The 19,259-nt window shown below is 36.1% G+C and overlaps 1 protein-coding gene across 1 annotated transcript in view; it reads left to right on the top strand.

The window, feature by feature from the left end:
* The window catches only part of ZDHHC15 (zinc finger DHHC-type palmitoyltransferase 15), a 120,691-nt gene that overhangs the window by 74,218 nt on the left and 27,214 nt on the right, over window positions 1–19,259 (top strand). Inside the window, exons 4-8 of the mRNA XM_063083977.1 lie at window positions 1,812–1,932; window positions 12,232–12,301; window positions 13,785–13,817; window positions 14,572–14,692; window positions 19,095–19,227. Coding sequence (XP_062940047.1) covers window positions 1,812–1,932; window positions 12,232–12,301; window positions 13,785–13,817; window positions 14,572–14,692; window positions 19,095–19,227 — 478 coding nt within the window. The remainder of the gene's footprint in view (window positions 1–1,811; window positions 1,933–12,231; window positions 12,302–13,784; window positions 13,818–14,571; window positions 14,693–19,094; window positions 19,228–19,259) is intronic.

The raw sequence follows: 19,259 nt of genomic DNA, 5'->3' as shown, positions 1-19,259 counted from the left end.
AAGTTATAAAGAGTACAGTTTGATGACTTTTTACCTCTATATACATCCATGTAATCACCATCCAGGTTTAGACTTTGAACATTTCTAGCACCTCAGAAATCTTTTTCATGCCCCTTCCCAATCAATCTCCTCTCAGAGGTAACCACTAATCTGACTTCTAGCACCATAGATATGTTTTGCCTGGTTTTGAACCTCATAAAAAAGGAATCATACTGTGCACTCTTCTCTGCAAGCCTTTCACTCAACATAGTGTTTTTCAGATTAACCCATGTTGATGCAGTTTCAGTAGTTTGTTCCCTTTTATTGCTGTTAGTTATTCCAATTTATCATAGTTGGTTTATCCGTTCACCTATTGAAAGACGCTTGGGTTGTTAGCATTTTTTTTCTATTATGAATATAGCTGTTATGAACATTACATATTTTTTGGAATATATATATATATATTTATAACTTTAACACACCGGCATACATACATACACACACATACTCATTTCTCTTGTGTATATAACTAGGAATGGAATTGCTAGGTCATAGGGCAGACACATATTTAGCTTAAGTAGATAATGCCAAAGTTTTCTAAACTGGTTGTATAAATCTACACTCCTACCAAGATCTTCTGCCCATCAAAATGTACCATAAAGGAAGTGAAAAGGAAAGTCATAGACTGGTAGAATATATTCAACAAAAGACTAGTATCCAAAATATATAAAGAATTACTACAAATCAATTTTTTAAAAAAGACAAACAACCAAATTTTTTAATGGACAAAAGACTTGAAGAGGTATTTTACAAGAGGATATCCGAATGGCCAATAAACTCATGAAAAGGTGCTGAATATCATTAGTAATCAGAGGCACGCAAAATAAAAATCACTGTAAGATACCACTATACACCAACTAGAAAGTTAAATTTTAAAAGATTGGTAGTATCAAATATTTAAATGATCAAAAAAATAGACTTCTAAAGGAAATTTTAATTACTTGTCATTATCTAGCCCTTCTGCACCAATCTTGTGAAGTAGGGATTATTTCTTCTATTTTACAGATGAAGAAACTTAGGTTGAGAGTGTCTGATTTTCCACAGTGATTTTTTTAAACTATTAAGTGCAGAAATGAGACTTAAACCCAAATATTCTGACTACAGACCTTTCTTTTTTTCACCTTTGTCTACCTTAAAGCTTTCAGGTCTGTATTTGGAAAATCATTGGCATATCTTTTGGAAGATTAGCAAAGTGTGGCACTAACATGGCGACAAGCTCCATACCAAGCTAAAAAAATTCTCAGGTAGTGAGAATATACAAATTTATACTCATTTGCAAGATTAGAATATGCAGGTTATGTCACAGGCAGTTTCATCCAGCTTCTCCAAGAGTGACATCAGTGTCACCTATGCAAAACACAACTTAATAAGCATTGGTTAATCATCAACAGGGTCCTGGCAGCAAAGTCACATATCTGTATGCAACATCATATTATGATATAATGGAGTGGAAAGGGCACAAGTCTCGGAGTCAGATGAACATGGTTTGGGGCCCAGCTTTGCTTCTTACTAGTTGAGTGAGTACAACCTTGGACAAGGTATTTAATCTCTCTAAGTTTTACTTTTTTATAAAACAATACCAACTATCTCATAGAGTTATGAAGATTGAGATAAAAGTCAGATAATATAATTGACATAATTAGCCAGAGAAAGTTAAAAGCCAAGTTGGTGTCTGGGTAACAAATATTTTCATTTAAGTAGTTATTGTTGTTGTTTTTAATCTTTTCTGTGAACCTAGAAAATAACATCTTGCCTATCACTTCTGCTTTTAGTTTCACTTGTCCTATACAGACAAGGAGCGCTATGAAAATGAAGAGAGGCCTGAGGTCCAGAAGCAGATGCTTGTTGATATGGCCAAGAAGCTACCAGTTTACACAAGAACCGGGAGTGGAGGTCAGTTCATCCAAAGTCAGCTACAGAGCAGCTCAACAAGAATCTCAGAAAGGCTAAGTCATGTATGTTCTCAGGCTAGCCCCTTTTTCTCTCACCTTCTGAAAACTACTTTGGAGTTTGTTTCTCAACCTTTTATTATAAAATTTTTCAAACACATATCAAAGTTGGAAGAATTCTATAGTAAGTACCTATATACCCAACACTGGATGCCATCATTAACATTTTACTATATTGTTTTATCACATATCTACCTATCTATCTATATATCTGTCCCTCTATTCGTCTTCTGTCAAGCCGTCTTATTTTTCTGGTGCATTTCAAAGTAAATAGCAGATATCAATATACATCCACCTAAATATTTTATCATTCTTTTCAGGCAAAATGTACATACAAAACATGCACAAATCTTAAGTATACAAGTCAATGTGTTTTGAAAAATGTACACACCTGTGTAACTAAAACCCCTATAAACATTACCATCACCTCAGAAAGTTCTGTCATGCCCCTTCCCAGTCAATTCCACCTGCCCCCCCACAATTACGCTTCTAATAGTTTTTCACTGTAGAATAGTTTTGCATGCTCTAGAATTTTATATAATTGGAATCATATAGTATGTACTCTTGTGTCTGTTTTCTTTTATTCAGCATAATGTTTTTTTTGAGATTTATTCATATTGTTCTGTATTTCAGTCCTTTTATCACTGAATAGTATAACATTGTATGAATATATTACAGTTTGTTTATCCATTCACTGGTTGATATACATTTAGGTTGTTTCTGGTGCTTAGCTATTAAGAGTCAATCTGCTATGAACATTTTTGTGCAAGTATTTGTGCAAAAACATGTCTTCATTTTTCTTGGGTGAATATCCACTATGGAATTTTATTCTTAGGTTTCATCTGCATGACTAGAATAGTTCTCGAACCATTTCTCTACCTTTTAAAATTTGAAAACCAAGTCTCTTCTAACAAGTCAACCTAATGTTTCTAATAAGGAAGGCAGTATTTCAAGGCTCTGCAAAGTATACTGTCACATATATTCATTTCTTCATCATCTGTTTATTCAACAAATATTAATATACTATGACAATTGGGGAAATTTTAATATGGTCTGGGTAATAGATGATATTAAGGACTTATTGTTAATTTTGTTAGAGCAATAATATCATTGTAGATATGATTTTTTAAAAGTCTTCATGATACAGAAATATTTATGATTTGAAGTGACTAGGATTTGCTTTTAAAATGCTTAAGTAAAAAGCCAGTTAAGGAAATAGGTTAAGGAAAAATGGCACAATATTGATAGTTGTTAAAGCTGGGTAATGGTATGTGGTGTTCATTATACTATTATCTCTAGTTTTAGCATATGATTTATAACTTACATAATACTAAAATTTAAAAAGTGACTACTATGTGTGAGGCACTGTTCCAAGCACTGGAAACATGGAGTGGAACATAGAAGAAAGGTTTCTTGTGGAGCTTAAATTCTGATGAAAGGGAGACAGGGAATTATATAATTTCAGGCAGTAATAAACAGAATGATGTGATAGAGCATAGGTTACAAACTAGAGGAATATGGGATGAATTGGGCTCACAGATATAGTTTTTTTTTTTATCTCTATGTGTCTTTTAAAACTATAGGTTTGTTACTACCTTTTAACAATTAGGATACATAAAAATCCAGTTACTGGCTTCTTTCAATAACTCAGATGATCTGGCAACATTCGATCTGCATTTCCACATGGCAAAAATTAGCTGGAACTGAGTGGTGGCAGCCCTCTTTCTAAAGAGAACATGAATTCCCAGGTTCCACCAGCTGCTTTGTCCACTACTTACTATTTCCTGGACTCTCGAGACATTTGTTTGCAGCCCCCATGATAGAGCATAATAGGAAAGGCTTTTCTGAAAAAATGCCATTTGAGCTGAGACCTGAATGTTAAAAACAAACAAACAAAAAAAGGAACTAGCCATGTACGTTAGTCAGAATTCTCCAGAGAAACAGAACCAATGAAATATATATAATCCTCATTATATGAGGGGTCTTCAAAAAGTTCATGGAAAGATTCATATTATCTTTTAATTCTGTTTTTCCACAAACTTTTTGAAGTATCCTCGTGTGTGTGTGTGTGTGTGTGTGTGTGTGTGTGTGTGTGTGTGTGTGTGTGTGTGTGTGTGTGAGAGAGAGAGAGAGAGAGAGAGATTTATTATGAGAAATTGGCTCATGCTATTATGGAAGCTGAGAATCCCATGGTATGCCATCTGCAAGCTGGAGAACAAGGAAAGCTGGTGATATACTTCTAGTCTGAATCCAAAGGTCTGAGAACCAGGAGCACTGATGGTGTAAATTCCAGTCCAACGGCAGGAGAAACTGATGTCCTAGCTCATGCAGTCAGGCAGAGACAGCAAATTCTCCCTTACTCTACATTTTTGTTCTATTCAGGTCTTCAACAGATTGAATGAGGCCTCCCACATTGGGGAGGACAATCTGCTTTACTCAGTCTACTATTCAAATGGCAATTTCCTAAAGAAACACCCTCACAGACACACCCAGATATAATTTTTACACAAATATCTGGGCACCCCATAACCTACTCAAGTTGACACATAAAATTAACTATCACACCATTCAAGAAACAGAGGTATGATCATCCCAGGTAGATGATCTGGAAGTGCAAAAGGCCCTGAAATGGAAGCAAGCTTTGTGTATTATAAGAACAGATAGGCCCCCCCATGGCCCATGTGGGAGCTCAGGTGAGCACCAACCACCTATACCACCACTGCTGCCACTGCCCCATGCCCAAGCCCTGGAGAGTCTCACCCACTGCCTGAGCAGGAGCCCAAGTAAGCACTGGTCCTGTGCACTGCCACCACTGCCAGCCCATGCTTGAGCCCTGGAAAATCCTGCCCACCACCTGAGCAGGAGCCAAGACAGCCCACTGCACACTCAACTGCAATGACACAGGAAGAGTCACCAGCACAGCCTACAAATAAAGGAGAAAGTCTTTCTGCTCATAGCCCACTCCAGAGTAATAGAAGAAACAACTGCCCTACCAGCTGACCAAACACCAATGAAATAATACTAGAACTACAAATAAACAAGAAGATATGACACCACTAAAGGAATACAGTAATTCTGAAGTACCAGACCTCAAGAGCAAGAAAACCTAGAGATGTCTGAAAATGAATTCTGAGCACTGATCTTAAGAAAGCTCAAAGAGACAAATTAAAGAACTGAAGCAAGAATCAATTAGAGAATACAATAAAACAAGAAAAAATACTCAGGATATTAAGGAGAAAATTTGCAAAGAGATTAATATTTTGAAAAAGAATGTATCAGAACTCCTAGAACTGAAGGATTCACTTAATGAAATAAAAAGCAGAACAGAAAGCTTGAGCAGCAGGCTAGGGTAAGCAGAAGAAAGAATTTCAGACCTTGAAGATGGTATTTTTGAAATAGTCAATGCAGACCAAAAAAAAAGGGGGGGGGTAAAAAGAATTTTAAAACGAAGAAAATCTAAGAGAGCTAGCAGACAACCTCAAGCACCCAAACATCTGAATCATGGGTATTCCAGAAAAGGAGGAGAGAGGAAAAGACATTGGAAACCAATTCAAGGAAATAACAGAAAACTTCCCAGGTATAGGGAGAGATGCAGACCTTCAGATCAAAGAAGCCCAAAGATACCCAAACAGATTCAATCCGAAAAGATCCTGTCCAAGACACATTATAGTCAAACTGGCAAAGCTCAAAGACAAAGAGAGAATTATAAAACAGCAAGAGAAAAGCATCAAGTCAACTATAAGGAATCCCCCATCAAACTAACATCATACTTCTCAACTGAAACCTTATAAACCAGGTGAAAATGGGATAATATATTCAAAATACTAAGAGTAAAAATATAGCCACCCAAGAATTCTATATCCAGCAAGATTATCCATCTGAAAGGAGGGAGAAATAGTATATTTCCCAGATAAAAATTATGGGAGTTCACTATCATATGACCAGCCCTGCAAGAAATTCTCAAAGGAGTCCTGCATCCAGAATCTAAAAAATGATAATAACTATCATGGATTCATAAGAAACAGCAAAACCTACCATTAAAACCAAAATACAAATGAGAAAGAGAAAGAAGCTAAATCATGTCATCTCAAAAATCCAGCTAACATTGAAGATGAAAAATAAAAGGGGAAGAAAGGGACAAATGATATTTAAGACATCTAAACAAAAAGCAATATAATGACAGGAGTAAAGCAATACTTATCAATAACTACCCTAAATGTAAATGGATTAAACTGCCTATTCAAAAGGCACTGACTGACTGATTGGATTAAAAAGCTGGGCCCAGCTGTATGCTGTCTTCAAGGGACCCACCTAACCTATAAAGATATACACAGACTAAAAGTGAAGAGATGGAAAAAGAAATACCATGCAAATGGAAACCAAAAGCAAGCAGGAGTAGCTATTCTTACATCAGATAAAATAGACTTTAAACCAAAAACCATAAAAAGAGACAAAGAAGGCCATTATATAATGATAAAGGGATCTATCTAGTTAGAAGACATAACAATCATAAATGTGTATGCACCCAATGCTAGAGTATTCACATGTGTAAAGTAAACACTCTTAGACCTAAAAAAGAAATAGACCCTAATACAATAAGAGTGGGTGACCTGAACACCCCTCTCTCAGCATTGGACAGATCTTCCAGGAAACAAATTGACAAAGAAGCACGCAACTTAAACTACACCTTATACCAATTTGGCCTGGGAGATATCTACAGAACATTTTCATCCAACCACTACAGAATACACATTCTTCTCATCAGCACATGCAACATTCTGCAGGATAGACCACATGTCTATCACAAATCAAGTCTCAGCAAATTTTAAAAAATTGAAATCATTCCAAGTATCTTTTCAGACCACAATGGATTAAAACTGAAATCAATAACAATCAAAACTCTGGCAATTGTACATGTTCATGGAAACTAAACAACACACTTCTCAATGACATATGGGTCCAAGAAGAAATTAAAAAGGAAGTCAAAAAATTTCTTCAAACTAGTGAAAATAAAAACACATCATACCAAAGCCCATTAGATACTGCAAAAGCAGTACTAAGAGGGAAGTTTACTGCAATAAATGCTTACATCAAAAGAATGGAAAGACTTCAAATAAGCAACCTAATGCTATGACTCTAAGAACTAGAAAAACAACAGCAATCCAATCCTAGAAGATGTACATGGAAAGAAATAATTAAGATCAGGGCAGAACTAAATGAAATAGAGACTCAAAAAATGATACAGAAGATCAATGAAAGAAATAGTTGAGTTTTTGAGAAGATAAATAAAATAGACAAACAATTAGCTAGGTTAACAAAAGTGAAAAAAGAAGAGAGAAGACCCAAATAACAAAAATCAGAAATGAAAAAGGAGACATTACAACTGATACCACAGAAATATGAAGAATCATAGAGATTATTTTAACCAACTGCACACCAACAAATATGAAAACCTGGAGGAAATGGATAAATTCTTGGACACATATGAACTATCAAGACTGAACCAAGAAGAAATATAAAATCTGAACAGACCAATATCAAGCAATGAGATTGAGGCAGTAATCAGTAGGCTCCCAATGAAGAAAAGTCCAGGACCTGATGGCTTTACTGCTGAATTCTACCAAACATTTAAATAGGAATTAATAGCAATGCTCTTCAAACTATTCCAGAAAATTGAATCAGAGGCTACTCTCCCAAACTCATTCTAGGAGGTCAGTATCACCCTGACAACCTGTGGAATATACTATAAAGCAAATGTACTTCACAGGACCTGGTTTTCCAAAGCCTTGCAGTTTCAAATATTGACCTTGTGGAGGACTGGAAATTTTCCTCAGGCTATAAAGTCTCTAGTGTAAGATAAAGATTTGTGGCACAGCAAGGTTGCTGGCTCAAGGACAGACCAGTTACTGATTGATATGTGTAGATACTGGAAAATTACTAGAGGGAGAAGGAATGTTTGCTAAGATCAAGCTTTTGTTAATGGATCACTTAATTGCCTTGCTGGAATGTCATCTGGCTTCTTTCACTGAAAGTTACTGGCCCATATTGTTAAACTATAACCACAGCTATGTTCTCTTCCTGTAACTTCCTGGTCTGGAAAAGAAATTCAGGAAGAGAACCCCAATTCGGGGTTAATTTGCCAAGGAAGGGATGTCTCTCGCTTGAGGGTTCCAGCAGGAGATTAACCACTTCAGGGTCTCTCACTGCTCAGAAGAGATGGTCTTTGAGTAATTCTTTGCATCTCCATCATCCAGGGGAAGTGGGGTGACAAATCCATGGGGGGCAAAGCAACAACAACCAAAACCAAAGATATAACAAAAATGAAAATTAAAGGCCAATATCTTTGATGAACATAGATGCAAAAATCCTCAACAAAATATTAGCTATCAGAATACAGAAACACATAAAAAAAAATATACACCACAATCAAGTGGGATTCATCCCAGGTATGCAAGGATGGTTCAACATACACAAGTCAATAAATGTGATACACCACATCAACGAAATCAAGGACAAAAACCATATGATTATCTCAATACATGCAGAAAAAGCATTTGACAAAATTCAACATCCTTCATGATAAAGACTTTCAGTAAATTAGGTATAGAAGGAAATTATCTCAACACAATAAAAGCCATTTATGACAAACCAATCTCCAACATCATCCTGAATGAGGAAAAGCTAAAAGCTTTTCCCTTAAGGACAGGAACAAGACAAGGCTGCCCACTCTCACCAATCTTATTTAATATAGTATTGGAAGTATACTAGCCAGAGCAATCAGGCAAGAGAAAGAAATAAAGGGCATCCAGATTAGAAAGTATGAGATCAAACTGTCCCTGTTTGCAGATGACATGATCTTATATATAGAAAAACCTAAAGACTGTATCAAAAAACACTTAGAGCTGATTAACAATTTCAGTAATGTTGCAGGATTCAAAATCAACACCCAATAATCAGTAGCATTTTTATACTCCAGTAACAAACTAGCAGAAAAAGACATCAAGAAAGCAAGCCCATTTACAATAGTCACCAAGAAAATAAAACATGTAGGAGTCAATTTAACCAAGGAGGTGAAATATCTCTACAGTGAGAGCTACAAAACACTACTGAAAGAAATTAAAGAGGACACAAAAAGGTAGAAAAACATACCATGCTCTTGGATGGGAAGAATTAACATCATGAAAATGTCTATTCTACCCAAACCAATGTACAGATTCAATGTAGTCCCCATGAAAATACCAATGAAATTCTTCACAGAACTAGAAAAAGCAATCCTAACGTTCACTTGGAACAACAAAAAGTCCCCATTAGCCAAAGCAATCCTAAGCAAAAAAAAAAAAAAAAGCCAGGGGCATAATACTACCTGACTTCAAATTATATTACAAAGCTATTGTAATCAAAACAGCATAGTACCAGCATAAAAACAGACACTCAAATCAATGGAACAGAATAGAAAACCTGGCAATCAACCCACATACTTACAGCCAACTGATTTTTGACAATGGTACCAAGAACATACATTGGAGAAAAGACTGCCCCTTCAATAAATGGTGCCAGGGAAACACATATGCAAAAGAATGGAACTGGACCTGTACCTCTCACCATGTACCAAAATCAACTCAAAATGGATTAAAGACTTAAATATAAGACCCAAAACCATAAAATTACTAAAGGAAAATGTAGGGGAAAGACTTCAGGAAGTAGAACTGAACAAAGACTTCATGAATAAGACCCCAAAAGTATAACCAACAAAAGAAAAAAATAAACAAATGGGATTATATCAAACTAAAAAGTTTCTGCACAATAAAGGAAACAATCAACAGAGCAAAAAGACAACCTATGGAATGGGAGAAAATATTTGAAAACTATACATCCAACAATGGACAAATATCGAGAAAATGTAAAGAACTCAAACAACTATACAGTGAATAAACAAATAATCCAATTAAAAAGTGGGCAAAGGAGATGAATAGACATTTTTCAAAGGAAGACATACAAATGGCCTACATGTATGTGAATACATGCTCAGCATCACTAATCGTCAGAGAAGTGCAAATCAAAACCACCTTGAGATATCATCTCACTCCATTTAGACTGGCCATTATTAAAAAGACCGAGAATAACAAATGCTGGCAAGGATGTGGGTAAAGAGAAGCTCTTCTACATTGTTGGTGGGATTGTAAGCTAGCACAGCCATTATGGAAAACAGTATGGAGGTTTCTCAAACAACTACAGATAGTACTAACATATGATCTAGCAATCCCACTCCTGGCTATATATCCACAGGAATGGAAATCATCATGTGAAAGGGATACCTGTACTCTCATGTTCATTAAAGCTCTATCTACAATAGCCAAGATATGGAACCAACCTCAGTGTCCATCGACAGTTGACTGGATAAGGAAAATGTGGTGTATATACTCAAAGGAATACTACTCTGCCATAAAAAAAGAATGAAATTCTGCCATTTGCAGCAACATGGATGAGTCTGGGGGAAATTATGTTAAGTGAAATAAGCCAAAGAAGAAAAGAGAAATACTGCAGGTTCTCACTCTTAACTGGGTGCCAAGAAAGAAGGAAAGAGAGAGAGAGAAAATGAAAGAAGGAAGGAAGGAAGGAAGGAAGGAAGGAAGGAAGGAAGGAAGGAAGGAAGGAAGGAAGGAAGGAAGGAAGGAAGGAAGGAAGGAAGGAAGGAAGGAAGGGAAAGAAAATAAAGAAAGGGAAAAAGACCACAACAGTATGTTGAACTTTCAGAAGGAGAGGACAAACCTAAGGATGCTAGAGATGGGGGAGGGAGGGAGTTGTTTTGGGGAGTGATAGATCGGGTAAAGGGCATAAGGAAAAAATCAATTTGTAATAATGAATGTGCTCATAATAAAATATAAAAATTTTTTAAAAGAGCAGATAGCATCCAGTGTCACTGGAGCACAGTTGGTAGATAGGGGTACAAGATAAGATTAAAGAGACAGGCAGAGGTTATATGATGCAGGCCATCGTAAGGAGTTTGTATTTTATTCTAAGAGTGTTGGAAATCCATTGAGAGTTTTAACTGGATGGTAATATGATCTTATTTACATTTTGACAAATTGCACAACTACTCTTTATAGTAGGCATTGTGAGGGGCAAGAATGAATGCAAAGTGATCAGTAACACAGCTATTGCAGTCATCTAGGTGAGAGATGATGGTGGCTTAAGCTAGGATAATGGCATTGACAGTATCTTTAAAAATATGCTAAAGGACCCAAGATGCATGTCCCTCTCCCTTTTTCCTTGACCCAATTATACCCATAACTTTGGTCATACACACTCCCATTGGTAGAAATGAATATGAAACTCTGCTGAATTGGCAGTCTATTGTGTTGAATCAGTTATGTGTGTTTAATGCACACTTTAGATGGAATTATTATATTAGCTCAGATTATTCATAATTTTAGTTTTTACACTTAACAGTAATCACATTAAATACAGTCATACTCTCTCAGTGAAGATGGAGAAAATGAAAAGGATAGAAAAATGCCTTTCATCTAAGGGAAAGAAAGGGAAGGAAGGAGGGAGAAAAGGAGCAAGGAAGGAACGGAGAGAGGAAGATAGGAATGATTTTTGTTTTATATATCAGACTTCAGAGTGAAGAGAACCCTGAAATGAGAAGTTGGAAAAACTGTACAGGTCACAGCCCTGGCACTCACTTGCTGTGTGACCTTAGGCAAGTCACTTGATATGGCCCAAGTCTTTACTTCCTTTATCTGTGAAATGGTCAATTGAACTAATTGTCTAGAATGTCTTTTCTGTTCTCCAAATTGTTATTCTGAGAACCACTGTCTTTGCCATGTTGTAGAGTTTTATCCACTTCATACAACCCAACCTCTGGAGACAGGAGATAAATTATGAATCCTTGTTTTTAGATAGGAAAGTTGGGGTAAACAGAAGTTAAATAATTTCTCAAGGTCATTCAAGCAGTTAATAGTATAGTTTCTTTGTTTTATAATAGAAAATCTTATGATCAGATATTCAGATATGAAATGTTTTCCCTTCCCTTCATCCTCAAAATGTGCTTTTAAGATTGATCCAACAAGGAAAGAAGTACATACCACAATTCTCCTATGTGATCTGTTTTTTGCTTCGCAACTTGAGATGAGTTTGACTATCCATCATCAGTACATAACAAGCCATCCATGTAGGCTAGTAAGATATAAAGTCTCATATTGAGCCCTAACAATTGTTAACTACCTCATTTTTCCTACAGCTGTACGATTCTGTGACCGGTGCCATCTGATCAAGCCAGACCGCTGCCACCACTGCTCTGTCTGTGCCATGTAAGTGACAGCCATGTTTCCCCTGGGCGAGCTTTGCCTAGAAAACAAAATGACTACTCCTGACATGTAAACATGCCTAGATAAGAGCATTTCCTTTCAATCATAATGAGCACATGCCAAACTCCCTCACAGGAATTATGATGATGCAAACTATTCTAAAGATAGGAAAGAGAAATAAAACCACATTTTAAAATAAGCTTCTTATCTTAGAACAGTCTTAGATTTACGGATTTATTGTGAAGATAGCTCTCATATGTCCCATACGTAGTTTCCCCTGTTATTAACATCTTATATTATGTAGTATGGTACATTTGTTAGAATTAGTAAGCCAGGATTGATACAGTATTTTTAACTGAAGTCCATACTTCATTTAGATTGTCTCAGTTTTTCCCTAATGTTCTTTGTCTGTTCCAGGATCCCATCCAGGATGCCGTATTACATTTAGTAGTCATGTCTCCTCAGCTCCTCTTAGCTGTGGCAATTTCTCGGACTTTACTAGTTTTTGATGACCTTGATAGTTTTGGGGATTAATGGTCAGGTATTTTGTAGAATGCTCCTATTGACATTGGTTTGATGTTTTTCTCATGATTATTAGACTGGGTAATGTGATTTGGGGAGAAAGACCATAAAGATAAAATTCCATTCTCATTACATAATATCGAGGGTACATATAAACATGACTTACCACTATAGTATTAATCTTGATCATCTATATGAGGTAGTGTTTGTTAGGTTTCTCCACTGTAACATTATTCTCCCACCCCCTCCTCCTTTTTATACTGTACTCTTTGGAAGGAAGTCACTATGCATAGCCTACACTAAAGGAATTGGGAAGTTATGCTCCCTCTCCTTGAAGGTGGAGTAGCTACATAAATTATTTGAAATTCTTCTGCTAAGAGATCTATCTCTTCTTTCCCATTTATTTATTTATTCAATCATTTATTTATATCAGTATGGAGGCATGGATATTCATTTTATATTTTGTGTTATAATCCAGTAGTACTTTATTTTGTTGCTTAAATTGTTCCAGCTTTATAAAACCCCATTTAATGTTAATACATATACTCTTCATGCCTTTCTTCTTGAGTGCTTGTTCCACCCATATTTCTCTTACCCCTGATTCACACACAGGCTATAGCCATATGTTTTCATCTGTACCTTTATTAACTGAGTATTGAACAAAATGAGAGGAGACATCTTGGACCTTTTTTCTGTATCAATATCCTGGAATTTCCAATACTTTTAAAGGTTGGACTTCTAGGCATGTAACTTGCTGCCAGCATGATCCTACAAAGTGTTATTGTGATTGCCTCATCCTAGGAATAACTGAGAACACAATAGCTTTAGAGTCGCTATAGTGGAAATCTGGGAATGGGTGTACTGGAACCATGTAAAAATACTGCTGAAACCTCGAGTTCAATTATGAGGTGTTGCTTCATTTCCATGGCCTCACTTACCACACTGTATTTTGTCCCCTTTGTAGGTGTGTATTAAAAATGGACCATCACTGCCCTTGGTATGTCCCTTTGATTCATTTCTCTCCTCTAAAAGGGTCAAAGTTGCTCAGTATGCCCACTTTCCTGAGCATAGGTGTAACATGCCTGTTTCTGCCATCATAATTCACTGGGCTTTGTATTTGTGTGGGGAACAGAGGACAGGTGACATTTTAAAGCAAGCGTAAATATACCACCAAAGGTATGGTGGTAAATTCCTGGGGTTACAAAGCTAATGGTCTCCTGTCCATTAACTTTAGCAACTGAGCATAGCAATAAAATACAGCACAAAATTTTCTCCTCTTCAACATTACACAATTCAGTTCTGTTTCTTGCTGGCTTGATGTTTGAGATAGTCTAGATTGTTAAATTCAGCAATTCTTTTCCAAACTTTGTATGCCAGACCTATAGAACCAGTTTGAAATCACCTAATTACAGACAGAACATACCACAACTATACCAAGTGTAGCTTATTAGACTGTAATAGGTTTTTAGCAACCAGGACCCAAGTTTGCTTGGGTATGTCAGGAACCAGTGCAGAACTATTAGATAGGCCACATGTCTCTATGCCTGTAAATGAAAGGAGAAGCAAATGAGATGTAAACTTGTTTTTTCAGTCTGCTCCTATTAAGGGACTTCTTTCTTTGTTGGGTTTCCACACAACACATAGTGAAACAGCAGGAGTAATGTTTCCATTGCTTAGTCCATTTAGGTATCACTGTGTTCTCTGTCAATGGGTCCTGATTTCAAATTAGTTTTTCTTTATTTTTTTTTTAGGGTTAATAACTGCATTGGATTTTCCAACTACAAATTCTTCCTCCAGTTCTTAGCTTATTCTGTTCTCTACTGCCTGTACATTGCTACAACAGTCTTCAGCTATTTCATCAAATACTGGAGAGTAAGTTAAAAAAATCCCAAAGGGTCCCCCTCGAAACAAATGCACACCCACTCCAATTTGTGACATTGTTTACCCTATTACCATTTTACATTTTGAAATAGCTAATACTGAAGTAACCAGAAGGAAAGGCACTAAAAACTAGTTTTCCATGTTGAATATTCTGAGATTTAAGTCAGTTATTTAAAGATTCTAGTTAAACAAATTTCTGTCATACATGAGAATCTTGCTAAGGACTTCAAGAATTCAACTTCTTGACTCCTACTGATTCTTTACAATGTACTTCTCTAGTCAAGTTTCTAAAATCCACTTCTTACCAGTTATAGATTTGAAAAATGTTGGAACTAATTCTAAATGCCTAGTTTCCTAAGAAAAAGGCTAGCAAAGCACTCCCCTATTGTTAGAAAATACTTTCTAATTCCCTGTTCAAAGGAGAGTTGCAAGTTTCGTACTGGACAGAGAGATGTGCTGACTCATCTTCACATATGACCAAATGTAATGCGGAATCTTTTTTGAACTTCGTATGACAAACACTGGGGTGGGAATTAGGAGAACTGGTATCTAATACTGGCTCTGTGACTTGCTTCACTGGCTCATTGCAAAGATCAAATAAAACAGATGTTGAAAGTGCTTTCTTTACCTTTCAAATGTGGTTCCAATATTTATAATGAAATCTCAAAAAAATAAACAAATAAATAAAAACTTCCCTTCATCTTTATTCTACTTGAAGAGAGATATCAACTATATCCCATCTATTTTAAAAAAAAAAAAAAAAAAAAAAAACCAACAACTGAAGGCAGATTTTCTATTTACTTATGTGTTTAGGGTCTGGCGGAAGTATAATCAAATATATTCTTTTTTATTTTTTATTTCAAGCCAAGGGACTCCAGAAGATATCCCTTCCCCGCAACTCCAGTACAATTACTAAGACATTCATGATGAGGGCTGTACAAACCAAATCTGAATAGCAAAACACAGATGTGGACAGAGTTACTAGTTATTACTTTAGGAATTATACAAGAGCCTGTATAAGAGGAATATCTCATCTCAGATGCAGAGGTAAAGGAGTAGGGAAAGAGCATGAATCCTTTGACCAGAATATAGATTACAATAAACTGGAGAAAAAAGGAAAAAGTCAAGGCAGTGAGAACCTAAATAGCTGAGAACATTTAAATTACCAATTAGTGCTTTGATCCCCACTAGTATAGAAAATGTAGTGTAGAAAATTATAGTGATGTGTGCTTTCCATTTTCCCTTCAACTTGCTTAAGTGATTCTGATATTTAACAACTTTAAGAATCAGAAATTATATAATGGATATCAAAATCTTCAACTCAGAGACACACAAAAAAGTATAAACAGAAATGAAGTTTTCTCATAAATTTTCTCCAAATACAAAATGCTTCACTATACTCCACATCTTGACATCTCTTCTTTGGCCCCTTTTCACAGCACAGGATCTATTATCTGTGGCTCAGTTTCCCATGACCTGTTTGGCATTCCATCCACATGCTGAGCTACTATCCTGAATGTGAAGAAAATCTGCTTCATCCAATCAGCAGGCAAAGTGTCAGCGTGGATCTTCACTACAAACCTTTCTTGGTCCTTAACACAGTAGGCTACTGCTTAAGAACCATCTTTTACCCTTGTAACAGAGCAAACAATATTGCATTTCACACATTTTGCCTTTAGCCCTCTTAGTCAGCCAATAATCAAATACCACAGTGCCAAACAGGTGCTGTATGCTATTTCTCACTCTTGAAAGATGTATTGGATATGAATCAATCACCAGAAATGTGCCAGTATTCACAAGCAATACCAGGGGTGAACATAGCCTTGTCCTTGTCCTATTCTCTCATTTTTTTCTCCACAATAGACTAGCTTGTGCCTGACAGATGAAAGGTGAGGAAACCTATCTTGGCTTACCCTTATAATGAAAAGGACACAGTTCAGGGAAATGCTTTTTCGCAGTCTCTCATCCAGAGAATCCTTTAGTTTGGTTTAGGGGTGGCTTTCTCAGTTTAAATTGTCTCCCTTTAAAATAAAAATTAAACACTGCCATGTATTTTAAAAGTCATGTGTCAAGGAGACAAGCTGCGCTCCTAAAAACAGCAACCTCCATTTATAATGGTACTTTACAGTTTGTGAAGCACTTTCATATCCATTATCTCATCTGATCCTCACCACAAGCCTGTAAAGTAAGCAAAGTAGGAATTATCAGTATCATTCAAAGATGATAAAACTGAGGCTCTTAGTAGTGAAGTGACTTGCCCAGGATCACTCAACTTGTAAATTTCAAAGTCAGGATTTGAACCTAAGTCTGACCCTAAGCCCAGTGATCCTACACCGTACTATGTTCTACTACCCGTTATGGTTCTGCTATGGAGAAGCTCTAGCTTCTTTGAAATAAGGAATTCAGAAAACCATCAGATCATTTATGTCCTCTCAATATTAACTTAAACAATAGCTACTTTGATAGGAGATTGATCTTTACCTTACACAAAAAGTAGTAATACACACCTCCCATACTGGGCCATGAATCTCCTCACAGAGGCTATGAATTATTTTAGACACAAGATAATAGCATTATTCTGCCATTATTCTCTGAACTGTCCCGTGTGATTATTGCTTTGAATGATTTAGCTTGGTTATCTCCTGAGAAGGTATTTTTTTAACGTAGGGCTGTCACCCTCTTCCAATAAAATAAAAATTTAATATTAAGAACTCTGTCAAGGGACACCATAGTAGATATGCTTTGGCAGACAGAAGAGAGTTTTACAAGAGTAATTAGGGGAGAAAAGACCCAGCTCAGCTATACAGGGCGTAGACTGACTTTATATCAGTTCCTCTTGCCCAGCTATTTCCCATTGCCCATTTAAACATGAAAAATAAGAAGTAAAATAGATATGAGTTTTAAAGGTTTTAAAAAACCATACTCAAAAAGTAGATATTATGAAAACAAAAGCCTAGTCAAGGCGAAAACCACTACAAAGCGATATATGTAGTCTTTCCTATAAATTCAAAGTAGAACAAACAAAAACCAACCCAATTCAATTTGGGTTCTTAGACCAAGATTTTGTAGAGGGATCATTTCAAAAAGCGTTTCAGATACAGGGTCCTGAACAATGAAGTCCTGGAGGTAACTATTAACTGGGCTGCTCTGCCCTCATGCAAATTTTACCCAGACCTCCCCTCAACTGAAAGCATCTGACTGGCTTACTTCCTTTATCTTCATCCTTCAAACATACTCTCCTTGGAAGATTCCCAGTATTTCCCTACATAAAAATGAATAAAAATACCTTCTCAGAGAAGAAAAAATCTGTACTATCTGAACTTGCCAAGTGTTAGCAGGCCTTAACTTTCTTCTTCTAAACTGGAGTAGAACCAGATCATTTGGAAGTTAAGGTCCACTTCACTTAAGAATTACTTTTAACTTTATTACTAGAGAGCATTTGGAAATATTTTAGAGCAATTCATCATGCCAAAACAATGATCATCATGGGAAAGGAGGAAATAAATAATAGTCATTTCCCAACTGCTCATTCCAAAATTAGAAATGTTTTCTATGGTTCTCTTCAGAAGACAAAATGTTACATGCTGTGCTTGCTATAGAACTTTAGAACATTCATTCTGGTCTAGGATGAATGTAAGAAAAAAAAAGCTGGTGCCACACGGAAAATAAGATGTCCCAGATAACTATAAGAAATCTTTAGCTACCTACTTTTAAAACTGCCTGTAAAATCTTGCTTGATTTTTACTGTCTAAATAGCTGTTCCATAGGATGTAATATACCAGCACATTCCACTTCAGCTATAAAAAACAACCACACAAAATTTTTGGCAGCTTTAAAATCAGGTCATGACTAATAGGTAGGACATTAAAAATTCTACCTATGTGTTTTAACTTCCTACATACACCACTGTGACATTTTCAACACACTTATGTCCAAGGAAACATGACACACAAAGATATGCAGAATAGCCCACCTTGAGATAAGAAGATGAACTATATCACCTCAAGATCACCTCTTGCCAATGATTTATGATTTCCAAACAAAATGGAGTACGAGCTTTGAGAGGCTCCGTGCCAATTACAGCTTGAGCACAGTATACCCTTTTCACATTACCGTTTTCTAATTGGTACAATATTTACTCTATTTTACACTGAACTGCACTTAATCAAGGATACATTTTAGGCTTTGTAGGCTAAGATCATATCCATAATGAGGTAGGGTCATCAACAGAAAGAACCATTTTGTAAAAATTTTACAAAATCTGTTTTTGTTTTTTTTTTAAATTACAGCTAGGTATTTTACACATGTGAAAAACTATTAACCTGTATAGGAAAACTAACCAAGCTTTACCACTTTAATCTTTTGTTTTGTTTGTTTACTATTTCTTTTCCAGGGGGAATTGCCCAGTGTTCGCTCTAAGTTCCATGTCCTTTTCCTCCTCTTTGTGGCCTGCATGTTTTTTGTCAGCCTTGTGATTCTCTTTGGTTACCATTGTTGGCTTGTCAGCAGAAACAAAACTACCTTAGGTAAGAATGAATATTGAGACTAGGAAAAAAGC

Source organism: Cynocephalus volans, chromosome X, assembly GCF_027409185.1.
Source record: "Cynocephalus volans isolate mCynVol1 chromosome X, mCynVol1.pri, whole genome shotgun sequence".
Lineage (NCBI taxonomy): Eukaryota > Metazoa > Chordata > Mammalia > Dermoptera > Cynocephalidae > Cynocephalus > Cynocephalus volans.
Note: the sequence above shows the minus strand (reverse complement) of the source record. Positions and strands in the feature narration are given on the sequence as shown.